The sequence below is a fragment of the Cherax quadricarinatus genome, chromosome 18 (assembly GCF_038502225.1).
Source record: "Cherax quadricarinatus isolate ZL_2023a chromosome 18, ASM3850222v1, whole genome shotgun sequence".
NCBI lineage: Eukaryota > Metazoa > Arthropoda > Malacostraca > Decapoda > Parastacidae > Cherax > Cherax quadricarinatus.
Window position 1 is genome coordinate 8,687,887 of NC_091309.1, and position 13,989 is coordinate 8,701,875.

Here is a 13,989-nt window from a genome sequence, read left to right on the forward strand (position 1 = left end):
GAATCAAGCACAGGCTGTGTAGGAACGTTAATGCTTTCCATTAAGACTGGATCTTAGGCAAGGATGTGAAATGCTTTCCTGGTTGATTAATGTTAGTTATGTGGATGCTAGAGTGTTGAAAAAAGAACTTTGACTTGAGTTGGGGGTTGCCACAGTTGCTGTTTGTAGATGGTAGTACTGTTGAAAGATTTGATTATTAGTATATCATTATAATTATGGGGAAACGCTAAACCCGTAGGATTATACAGCGCATGTTGGGGGGCATGGAAGGTATTCAGGCTCAATTCAGGGAACCGGAGTACAGATTAAATTCCCGAGTTCAAGAGCCCCTCACCAGTGTCAAGGAACCTCCCTTGAGGGGTGAAAGATTTGAGCGACAAGATTCAAAGGTTGATATAGGCGTTTGGAAAAAATGTTTAAAAGTACAATGTTCAACGTGAATGCATTAAAAAACATGATGCTGATAAGCTGAAATATACAAAATTAAAGATTAGATATCAGATTCGAAGAATGGAGTATTGAGGAAGTTGGGGTGGTAAGTATGATTAATTCGTTAGTACGCTTATCTTATAATCAGCGGACAAAGGATCAAGCCTCCATCAGTCCTTCCTCTGAGTGATTCACATGGGATTAGCGCTTCACAATATAGACGAATAGAGCAAAGCATTTTGTTTAAGAATATATAGAAATTTAAGAGCGTGCGTAGGAGGTTTGAGAGGCAAAACATTCAGTGCCGTTATAGCAATTGGATTTTTTTTTTTAAGAAAACGTTTCGCTTGCGCAGCAAATTTTTTCAAGTTTGATATATTATACCTAGTGGTAACACAATATATAGGCAGAAGACAGGAACATAGCCAGGTGTGAATACAAGTAAATATTGAAGAGCACTACAGTCGGTCTACTGGTTCACGCTAGATAAGTCTTGAGAGACATTGTCATAATGAGTCGTAGTATTAGTACTAGAGAACAATTGATGGTGATTGTGTTTTCTCTCTGAATCACCCTGACTTTCTTCGTAAGAATGAGCACGTAAAATTCATCAATCGACTTACTGGTCAAGTATGCACGCACCAGCGATAAAGTTAATATGTAGAGTGGAGGCTCTCAAGCCGGGATTGCAACTCTGCAGATATTGGGATATTCCATACTGCGTCAGCCATTTCCTTATTGCATTTTCTTATTCTCGCGCAGACTTGTGTTTGCGAGAGTTGAGTCTCATCTCCTGGTTCTGTCTTTTAACATACATCTGACCAATGTAGTTGGTTTTTAGTTTCTTGGGTCCAGTCTTACCTACTCATTCTATTTTCCAGCCAGTCTGAGAATGAAGACATATCATAACGCCCCTGTGCATTTAGCATCTATGCCATCTTGCCCCCCACTCGCAAGTCAAAACTCCTGTTTCTATCCTCCCTGTTGGTGGCTCTTGAGTATTTTCTACGTCATGACCATGTCTTGCCTTGTTTCTGGGTGTTATATTCAGCTCCGTTTTGTCTCTCTTCATAGTTTATGACCCTTAATTTCATGGTTAGTTTACAGCCATTTTTTTTCAAGGTTCTGGACATGTGTGATAATGTGTGGGCTCCTTGCTGGCGCTCCATATTCTAAGATCATCCTAACATGTTATACAGTTCTAAACACACATTATTTAAATTCTTGAAAGAATTTTGCAGGTTAGAATTCTGGCTTTACATATATTGCTGATATTAGTTAGGTAATATATGTCTCTGGCGAAATGTTCGGCGTGATATTTACTCTTAAAGTCCTTTTTCTTGTATTATATTTTGAGATTCTTCCTTACTAAACAGTACTCTGTCTAAGGTATTTTCTTCTGTTCACTAATCTGCATGATTTTGCATTTGAGGGGTTTACATCAGTAGCCAACTATTCCTGAAGTATTGTCAAAAGTCTTCTTGTAACCTGTCCCTGTTCTTCCAATTCTCAGTAGATTCTCATTATTTGCAGTGGTATTGTGCCTCTCGTTCTGTTACTATGTCTTATGTTCTTTAGATAACTCTTAGTTCACTGATGTTCTTTATATTTTACCGCTCGCTTGTCTAGTCTGAGGATTAATCTTGGGTGGGGCACTGTGTCAGTGTTTTTCCTACTCTTCAGAAACGTCATCAATTTACAAATCTTTCCTTCTTGATATTTTATGATTTCGGCTTAGCCACAGTTTTGGTTTTATTATGTCTCTCCCAGTGAACTGTAAAATGATCTCTTTATTTCAGAAAATGCGTTGACTGATCTAGCTCTGGCTGTCTCCTTACATCCCAGTGTATTGACCCGACTTCTGACCTTCTCCTGTCTCTCTTACTCAGTAAAGTTTAGAGCCACTGCAACAGAGCTAATATTTTTATATGCCTATATTAGCTGAGCTGAGTGAAAGGAATATACATAGGTGTGGCGTAATGCCGGAACACGACCGGGTAGTTTCCGGTAGTGATGCCAGAGGCAGGTGGAGCCGGCTGCTATATGCTTCCGCTCCCTACCCTTCCCTTCCACCACCCCTCCCTTTCCTCAACCCCTCCTTTTCCTCCACCCCTCCCCTTCCACCACCCCTCCCCTTCCTCAACCCCTCCCCCTCCTCCACCCCTCCCCAAAATCGCCGTCATCACTGATTCATTTGCAGATCGTGAATCCCACAGCTTTACAACAACCGAACATCCACGACTAATAAAAGTCAATAACGTGGCGGAACAATTGGAAACTAACCCACAAATTGGACACAAATCTTTAGACAACGTTTCGTTCAGTACTGAACCATTATCAGGACACTAGCCAAGACATCACCTAAAGATTTATCTATTTTTTTGGGGGGGAAGGGGGAGGGGGACGGTGAGTGGTACATCCTTCGCCAGTCTCTAAATCTCCCCCAACCACTATGGCCTTCCCAGACTTTTCCGTCCTTCCTTAATCTCACCCAACGACGTCCTTTCCCCAGTTCTGCTTCCTTCCTAAACCTCAAATAACCAACAATTTTGAAATGACAATTTGGACGGCATTCCTTCCTGTCCATTCTGGACAATTATCACTCGAGACTTGGAAAATGTCTTTTTTTCATTTCCAGTTTGTGAGTTGTGTATTGTTGTAGCCACGATATTATTCCAGCCACGGTATTGTTCCAGCCACGGTATTGTTCCAGCCACGATATTATTCCAGCCACGGTATTGTTCCAGCAACGGTATTGTTCCAGCAACGGTATTGTTCCAGCAACGGTATTGTTCCAGCAACGGTATTGTTCCAATAACGGTATTGTTCCAGCCACAGTATTGTTCCAGCAACGGTATTGTTCCAACCACTGTATTGTTCCAGCCACGGTATTGTTCCAGTCACGGTATTGTTCCAGCCACGGTATTGTTCCAGCCACGGTATTGGGAATTCTAAACCTCCGCATCTCTTTTTTTTTGCCACCTTCTTCATTTAAGCTTTTCCTCAACATGCATGTCCCTCCCCAATATGCATGTCCCTCCCCAACATGCATGTCCCTCCCCAACATGAATATCCCTCCCCAACATGCATGTCCCTCCCCAACATGCATGTCCCTCCCCAACATGCATGTCTCTCCCCAACATTTAAATACTCCCAAACATTTAACCTCACCACAAACCTGCACGTCCCTCCTTAACATTTAAATTCTGCCTAACATCTAACCTCTTCCCCAACTTGCAAATCCTAACCCATCATCAAAAACACTTCCTCAGCCGGAACGAAGGTACGTCCATTCACATCATCTTCCTCACTCCCCAGCCCAACACACACACACACACACATTCCTCTCTCTCTCTCTCTCTCTCTCTCTCTCTCTCTCTCTCTCTCTCTCTCTCTCTCTCTCTCTCTCTCTCTCTCTCTCTCTCTCTCTAACAATAACAATAGCAAAATTTAGGTCATGCATGCTTTATAACGCAGTCAAAACCATTTGTTGGCAACTAACTTAGATTATGCAGAAAAACTATTGTATATAGGTTTACCGAAGCTTAAATTAATACAATAAATATTCGTAACTCGGGTGTTTGTACAAAGTCACTGATATATTAGTTAATCCATAATGATAAACACTCTATAACGTAATATAAGCCACCGGGGAAGGGGTAACGAAAAACAAAATTGCCAGCCATAGCTGGGATCTGGCCGAGTGGCGAATACTGTGTATTTTGATACACAGTGTGTAGGTTCGAATCCTGCTATGTACTGAGCGATAATATATATATATATATATATATATATATATATATATATATATATATATATATATATATATATATATATATATATATATATATATATTCTTTCTTTCTTTCAACACACCGGCCGTATCCCACCGAAGCGGGGTGGCCCAAAAGGAAAAACGAAAGTTTCTCCTTTTACATTTAGTAACATATACAGGAGAAGAGGTTACTAGCCCCTTGCTCCTGGCATTTTAGTCGCCTCTTACAACACGCATGGCTTACGGAGGAAGAATTCTGTTCCACTTACCCATGGAGATAAGAGGAAATAAACAAGAATAAAAACCAGAAAGAAAACAGAAGAAACCCCAGAGGGGTGTGTATATATGTGCTTGTACATGTATGTGTAGTGTGACCTAAGTGTAAGTAAAAGTAGCAAGACATACCTGAAATCTTGCATGTTCATTAGACAGAAAAAAGGACACGAGCAATCCTACCATCATGTAAAACAATTACAGGCTTTCGTTTTACACTCACTTGGCTGGACGGTAGTACCTCCCTGGGCGGTTGCTGTCTACCAACCTACTACCTATGATATATATATATATATATATATATATATATATATATATATATATATATATACATATATATATATATACAAACACTGATCTCTGGCCGAAGGAGACTCGAACCTACGAACCTTGGAACAAGGTACGCAGTGCTTTACCATTCTCACCACAATGGACCAATACCTTGGCGTCCAGCTTGCGCTAGACGTTGATCCAAGGCAGCCAGCTTTCAGGGAGAAGGCTTACAGCTTTTCATCTCATCCCTTGCATGCATCGACCAACTAGAGATTTTAACAATGCAAGGAATTCGTATATTTCACCTGCTCTTGCGATTTCCTGTGTGTGTATATATATGTATATATATATATATATATATATATATATATATATATATATATATATATATATATATATATAAATATATATATATATATATATATATATATATATATATATATATATATATATATCTCTTTCTTTCATATATATATATATATATATATATATATATATATATATATATATATATATATATATATATATAACCAAACCTGGGATACTGAAATACATATAAAGTATGTGCAACAATATACTTAAACTGTATATAATGTTATTCAGAACTGGTGACAGGGATGAAATTTAATTTAAATGTCGAATACATCCCTGGTAATGTCAAAATAAGGTAGACAGGACAGCAGAAGGTATTTACGTTTGTTTCATTATTTTCGTAACAACAGAAAAATTCCTTGCCCATCTTTTGATGTTATTGCAGAGTTCAGCAGCTGACTGGCGAAATGTTCTGATTTTGTCCAATAAAAGATAAGCGTTTATGAAACATTATTTCAAACAAGTTAAACCATTACCTCGCACTTCATGTCATAAATATTAATAAGGCATGTCATAATTTCAAAAAAAAAATAATGTAAATGTAAAAATATATGGGAGGAATATGTACAGGTGCCCTCACATTTATATAGCCTATTTATTTTTAGTTATTCCCACTGAAATTTAGAATAAATTTGGTCAACTTAAGTGACTTAACTTAAATGATCAGTAATAACCCACATTGAGACAGAAACAAAGTCGATTAATTAGTCTGTACATTTCGATCTCCTGACGTAACCAGAATTTGTGCTTCCACTCCATAGACGCTATGTCAGACATTACTAGAAGATCATTCCTATAAGCATTTTCTGCCCTAAGAAAACTAAATACGTAATACCAGAGTCGTTTTCCTAATTCGTTTAGCTGTTAATGATTTTAATATATTTTAAATAATGTGTAATATCCACAAGGTTCATATTCATTACCATATTAATTAATTAGTTTGATATGTAATTTTATAAAATTGTATTAATTCTAATATATTTACGAGCAAATAGGGACTGTATTACTTTTAAATTAATTTAAACCAACAGTTACATAAAATAGGCGAATGTCAGTATAAAAGTTCCAGCATGATATTCTTATTAATTTTTTTGTGGATATTTAAAGCCTTCATATCAGTTTGTGATTAAAAATAAGTATGTAGGTTTTATTAAAATAATTCTGTAAGTCATAACTCCTTTAATGATGCGCATTTTTTTTTAGGATAAGAAAACCTGTTATGATGTCACTGCTTAATGAGCTGAGGCAGTGAATAAACCACCTCAACTCATTACACACTACCGTGGTTTTGACTCAATTCCCACTGAGTCTTTTACCTTATTAAGAATAACAAATTAAAGATGGGAAAAGCGAATACTTTAGCCCACTCGCAATTTATATATAGTTATTACAACAGCATACTTGATCAAAGAGAAAGGGAAACGACATTAAGATAACTGGGAGGGAGGGATACAAGAATATAGAGAGAGGGGAATGCAATAAACTGAATCTAAATGGAATATCCACTTACAGTATAGAGCCCTAGAAACAGATTACTCCTAGGAGACCAGTCAGCTTCTAGCCACAGGTCCCAGGACTGCACACTGGGTCCTCTGCTGTTTCCTCGCCCGGCCAGAGCTCTGTGCCCAACCAAGTCTCATTACGAAGTCCTCCTCATAGCGTACGTATAATCGCAAGGAAAGTGTCCTGGCACGGATCTTCATCTACTTCCCCTGAGTTTATGAAGGCCTCCCCTCTCCCCCCGTGACTTATGATTTAGAGTTCATTTCCCATGGGACCACCTTCAAGTTGCCTGGAGTCATCCGAGTGTAGCCAGCACTCCTAGTAAACAAGATAAATACAGAACACCAGGTCTCACATCTGTTCTTCCATTTCTCACTAAAATGATATTGGAGAGGCAGTGTCAAGATATCACATTGTAAGGAGTCTTAGAGAGTATGTCCTCTAGCAAGAATGTTTCCTGAAGATAAATGTGTTTTCTGACGTTGACACTAATTGCATTCAGAAACACCATTCCATGGTGAGATAAACCGTTAGTTTAATTACAGTGATGTAGAGAAAGGAAAAACTAAAGCGTAGCTGAGGAGTCACGCAACTACTTATGTCGTGGTTATAGCAGTCTTGACAGACAGACACAGACACAGACACACACACAGACACACACACACACACACACACACACACACACACACACACACACACACACACACACACACACACACACACACACAACTGGATGTTAATAACTCAGATATGTCGTAGGGATGTTAGGTAGTATTTCTTCAGACTTAAAGTTGTCAGGAACTGGAACAATCTGGAGAGTTAAGTAGTGAAGGCAGGATCCATACATAGCTTTAATTAAGATGTACCATAAGGCTCTTGGATCAGGGAGAGAGTGGACCTAGTAGCGGCTGAGGAAGAGGCGGGGCTAGGAGCTGTGATTCGAACCCTGCAACCAGAAACAGGTGAGTACATACACACACACACCAGTGAAGAGGCGGGGCCAGGAACTATGGATCGATCCCTACAACCATAAATAGGTGAGTACACACACACACCTAATCAAACATATAAGGAAATTAGAGAATGTGTTAAGGTTTGCAACAAGACTAGCCCCGGAGCTAAGGGGCATGTCCTACGAGGAGAGGTTAAGGGAAATCAACCTGACGACACTGGAGGACAGGAGAGATAGGGGTATCAGTGGGGGGGATATGATAACGACATATAAAATACTTAGAGGAATTAAGGTGGACAGAGACAGGATGTTCCAGAGATGAGACACAGCAATAAAAGGTCACAATTGGAAATTGAAGACTCAGATGAATCACAGGGATGTTAGGAAGTATTTCTTCAGTCACAGAGTTGTCAGGAAGTGGAATAGTCTGGGAAGTGATGTAGTGGAGGCAGAATCCATACATAGATTTAAGAAGAGGTACGATAAAGTTCATGGAGCTGGAAGAGTGACCTAGTAGCGACCAGTGAATAGGCGGGGTCAGGAGTTGTGAATCGACCCCTGCAACCACAACTAGGTGAGTACACACACACACACACGCAAATAGCTCCCATTTGACAAATGGTAATCAGCACACACATGCGCGCTCTAACCTACCCACGCAAATACACACATACATGTATATTTCACCAGACACAAACAAGAAAACTGCCACATTATATATGGCAACACATTGGTTTAGCAGTACCAGAAAACGTTAAAATCTGCACGAAATGGGACTGCATTATTGTCATGCCAACTAACCTCTGTATTGGATTGAAAAAGACACCGGTTGGTAGAAATCTTCATAAATAAAAATACTCAAGTGTCTTAAAAATACATGTATCTTATTCGCCAATTTATTAGCATTATATTCCATTAACACAATGCTGTATTTATGAGAACATTATATCAACTTCCATTTGTGAATATTTTATATATAGATAATATCACATTGATTTTATGAGTATACAAATGTGTATATTGGTAAAACAAAGTTAACGCATGACGTCACAAGGTGTTAGGCAAGGAAGGTTCAGTGAGCTTCCAGCCTGCAAGGAAGGTAGGTCTATCAGCATGTTTTAGCCAGGAACTAAGGTAATTTAATAGTGTAGATCGTATAATGTAACCGTGTTTGTTGGGGACTGCTGTAAATATAGCTATCTTATTTATATGTTGTATTATGAGTTGTGTTTGTCTTAGAGATGATAATGATATTTTACGTAAGTAGCCGCCAAGTAAAGTGTTGTTTAACATGCACATATGTCACACATATGACACTTGTAATCGGAAAGCAGTAGTCATTTAGGGTTACTAGGTGGTTGTAGTGCGGTTAAGTAATACTTGAAAGGTCCTGACTATCAAATTAAGGTCATGTTCTGGTTAAAACCTATTTAAACATGACCCAGGCACAAGTAAGCCTAGATTTAACTAATTTTACCATTAAGGTAAACGAGAATTAAAATGGATAGCCTATAACTAATTTTACCATTAAGGTAAACGAGAATTAAAATGGATAGCCTATATAGTTGGTTAGTACTTATACCAGCTATAAGATCCCTATGGGTGATTATACTTCCCAATGAATATAATATCAACGAGGGGGAGGGGATAAAGGAAGCCAGAATGATAGTGGTGGGGAAAATACAAATGTTTGATGAAAATTAAATTTCATTTAAATGGCCTAGCCAACCTCTTGACACAGTGCCCGAGTAACATACAAATTATAATATGAAACTGATCAATCAGATAATTACTAAGCTATCTGTAGAAAATACTGTATATATTTTCCGGAAATACGGTAATTTATAGGTAAATAGATGCCCTATATTGTATTTTTAAAAGAAGTATGTTATCGAAAGAAAGAAGAGACACTCGCCATCTTGGTTTTGAATTTGGATTACAAACGTTGGTGTAATGGGAAGAATTTTTCGTGCTCTAGAGGTTAAAATTGTGTTGACACCTCTCAAATAGGAGGCGAAATTGGTGGATGTGCATTCCTGCATAACTTGAGATATCAGACGACTGGACAAGACAGCTCCAGAAACCTCAGATAAGCTCTCTAGATTTGTGTATAATTCTGGCCAGTGTTTTCATAAATTTAGTTAGTGAGGTTTTTCTGAGTATGATACAACTTAATATCCAGTCAAATTGGTGAGTGATATTAAGATATATTTTCCTTGTTATGTATATGTGTATTTATATATAATAATTTTTTAATTTAATATACAGTCCACAAATTTATATATTTACCAGAATTCCTGGTGATGTTATAATTCATTTAATTAATAGGTCCAGAGCAACTTGTGGATATGACAGTGGTAGGTATCGAAGGGTGCCATTTTTGCGACCTAGGTGTCCCGAATTCCTACTTGTCTAACTGATAAATAACAATTATCTATGTTCATTTATTGTTATGTACATAATTATACATACAGATAAATGCAATTTTCCACACTATCTACAAGTAAAGAGTGTTATTTAACAGAAATATCAGAGGTAGCCCTCCGCTGGGTTATCAGTTCATGGTCAATACTGATGGATCACATACAGACACAACCATCTTCCTCAGTTATATTCTCGGACTTAGACACTGTTCAGGTAGTAAATACCTGTGATTGTTATAATTCGGTATACACTGAGACTTGGCGTCACTGTAGCCTAGTACCTATAAATGTTTATAGATCACAAATTATTTTCATAAATTATACCTTAATTTTTCTATATGATTCAAAATTTGAATCTGTTATTGAAGGGATTTTCATTTCAATTAAAATATTTTAAATTGTTCTGAATAAACAAAAAGTTAGGCCATAGTGTATTAATTAATGAATTATAATACGTTCAACAAAGATGAAAATAAAAATATTCATATTTATAACTAGCTGAAGAAAAAGTTGTAATATGACGAAAAAATTGGTTAAAATTTGTAAGGAAACTATAGATGATTTAAGGTCCTGTAATTGCTCTGAGAGTTAGGCTATGTTAGGTAAAATTCGAAATGAACCTGGTAAATACTTTCTGACGCGTGTCTTAGTCTTAATAATAATAATAATAATTTATTTTAGCATGATTCAATGTTTGTACAAAAATAGGTGACATTTAGATGTGCAAGCAGAACATCCATAATTATTCTACTGGAATGTTGGTGAGGGGCTCTTGATTTAGGGAATTGGATCTATGCTCCAGTTCCCCGAATTAAGCCTGAATGCCTTCCACATCCTCCCCCAGGCGCTGTATAATCCTCCGGGTTTTGAGCTTCCCCCTTGATTATAATAATAATAATAATTCTACTTGAATTTTTGGGTCGCTGAGATCTTCCAATGGTTCCCAGGCCCACCCTTTTAAAATAAAAAATATTTAGTGCTATGTAGGCTTAAATAATTTAAAGCAACACTAATATGACATAAATGTGAGGTTAATTTAATAAATGTTTAAGTCATTTAATTAATGTATATTAAAAACAGTTTAACTGAAATGACTGAAACAATATACCTTACAGTGTAATTAAATTATATTTCAGAGCACAAAACGTTCCAATCCAAGCACAGTGTTCTCCAGGACATCCTATTTCTAAATTTTTTTTTCAATATGTACTGTCACCCTTTTTCATATTAATTAATACCACTATAGTACCATGAGTTAACACTTCCAGGGAAGCACTATCGTCCTGTGATGAGTGGGAAGTGGAAGCTTGTTTAAAGGCCCGATGGGATTGCTTATTTTTCTTTCATAAATATGTAAGTAAATCTAAGTTCTACTTGCATTTATTACGAATTTGTCTTTTTTTTATTACTGTAGTGTTTCCACTGTAACAACACCTGATTGCCATTCACATCAGGAAAGTGTTGTCTTATTTCTTTTAATTTCTTTCATGTAGGTTATTATTCCCATACAGAATTCTGTCGTTTGCTGGATGGAGTCAACGCCAGTGCTCCCAGGTAGGTATAATGTTTGTCAGGAAACAGGACAAGTGTTTCCTGACGCGGGTCTAAGTCATATGATGACAAAGCTGGAGCTTTTGGTCATCTGACCGAGGACTTCTGCTGGCTTACCTGTCCACCCCTAAACATCATAGTCAACTTGTTAATATATATTAAGTGTTCCCAGGTTTATTAGCTCATTTTAATACATATTTTTACCCTCACAAAAAATCTCTACCCTTATTTTTGTATGCAAATATTACATATGCAGCATGTATTAATGAAGAATTTTTAGATAATAAGAAAGTTGACCCCTTTATTGGATTTTCATATCTTGCAAATTGTTGATGGATTTTTTTTGTGCACCATTCATAGGAAAAGTGGCTTTCGAGCCAACAGAGGATATATATACCGAGAGGCACTTCTCTGTATACGTGCTGAGAGTTTGTTTTAATCACTGTTTTAGGGGGCGGGGGCGTTGACCCCCGGAACTCTCTCCAGATAAAGCCTTAATGATCCTCATGAAATCGGCAGGCTTTAAACCCCATTAACTAACCAAACTTGATCCGAGGAACTGAAGCTACCCTTGCCTTGCTTGGGTCAGATTTAATTACCTCTCATTTCCCAGGTACTGTACGACCCTTAAGAGTTTAGTGTTCCCCCTGACTATACAAGTTCTGCCCACATCTGATGGCGGCCTTAGTGAAAATTGTTATAAAAGTTTCTCATATAAGAACAAAAAGGCAGAACCGTGACTGGAACAATACACAAATAACTCGCACATAGGAGAGAGAAGCTTATGACATCGTTTCGGTCCGACTTGAACCGAAACGTCGTCGTAATCTATGAGCTGGTTATTTGTGTACTGTTTCATATATAAAAAAGTCAAAGTTGTTATTCTTGAACGGGCGAGCTTCAAACCTAACAAAATTAGAATAAAGTATATATGCTCGTATCTTATTTATCAGCGTGAAGATTATTATTGTAATTGCCAAGAACTAGCCCTACTAGGATGGAGGTGCCTTGATCTACACTCCCCGGCCTTGCATCAAACTTTATTACCTTCCCTTCCTCAAGTGCTCAGTGACCCTTTCGGGTCCAGGTCTTCCCCATAATAATAACAATTACAATAATATAATATCCGAGAATAAAGGTATTAATAAATATTACTGCGCACACTCAACGCGCAAGCATTCAAAGTTTGCTGTCTCTGGCGGGCGTACGATAGACAAGACACTCGCGTGAGAGACGTAAACTTGCATCTTGAAACACTTTAAAACACTTGTTTAAACAGTGAAATACTTAGCTAAATGATGATATTATTGACTCGTCTATTCAGTTAGGTAAAAATACAATGTAAATAAATGTACTATGGAAACTCGCATGCCACAGCAGCAGGGCGACACGAGACAACCAGTTGACCCCTGGATATCGTCAAGGGAGGTGCGTGCTGGTCTGTTGTGTCGGAAACTTCTTAACAATGGCTTCGATTGTGTTCTTAAGTTTATTTAATAACGAACCATGATTTAAATATGTATCGTATTATCGAACAGCATTCTGGTCGAATGTCTGACGGTACTAGAGGCAGATTTCTTTAGTGACACCTGCCAATGCTGCTCAGGTGTGAGTGGTGGTGATTGTGTCCAAGTAGTGACTAGGTAATCCAGGTACACATTTTCTCTTACTTTTGTAAGGAAATCTCTTGAGCATCGCCGATTACTAGTGATTAGAAATTAATTAATGTATGGTGAGGGCATCTGATCACCTGGAGTCGTGAGCAGCTTCGAACAAGTTAGCAAAAGTGACTTTGGTCTAAGGAAGAGTCGAGTTGCCAAGATGGGAGTGTGCTGGGTATTCTGGAAGGCCGTGTTGCTGCTGCTGCTGCTGCTGCTCACGAGTTTGTCCTCATCTGATGCTCAAGGTAGGTATTTTGTCCCTGCACACCGTGTATTCCAGGTTTTCAGGTACCTACTGGACTTGCGTTCAAATCTCCCAGGCCTGTACTTCGTGGAAAATAGTGGTTGCCAGAGTCTGGATGGGGTTAACCATAGACGACAAAGAAATTCATGTAAGTAATCTCGGAATGGTGGTGCGTTGGGAAATTTGTACTTCACCTTGGTAAGGTTTACTATGCATTTTTAGTTTATATATATATATATATATTATATATATATATATATATATATATATTATATATATATATATATATATATATATATATATATATATATATATTTTATTTATATATATATATATTATATGGAGGTACCACCTCTAGAACTGTTGTAGGGACCCTCATCCTCAGAGAAAAGAATAAACTTGCTTCAGGGAAAACTCAAGATTCTCCCTGAAGCTGTTTGATAATTTTCTCCTACCACCCCCTATATTATATATATATATATATATATATATATATATATATATATATATATATATATATATATATATATATA

The 13,989-nt window shown here is 37.5% G+C and overlaps 1 protein-coding gene across 14 annotated transcripts in view; it reads left to right on the top strand.

Moving 5' to 3' along the window:
• Positions 1 to 12,935: 12,935 nt before the first annotated feature.
• sdk (sidekick cell adhesion molecule) overlaps positions 12,936 to 13,989 on the top strand; it is a 372,281-nt gene continuing 371,227 nt past the window's right edge. For all 14 annotated transcript variants that reach the window (XM_070086151.1, XM_070086153.1, XM_070086156.1 and 11 more), the window contains exon 1: positions 12,936 to 13,457. In XM_070086151.1, the coding sequence (XP_069942252.1) occupies positions 13,373 to 13,457 (85 nt within the window). In that variant the 5' untranslated portion in view covers positions 12,936 to 13,372. The remainder of the gene's footprint in view (positions 13,458 to 13,989) is intronic.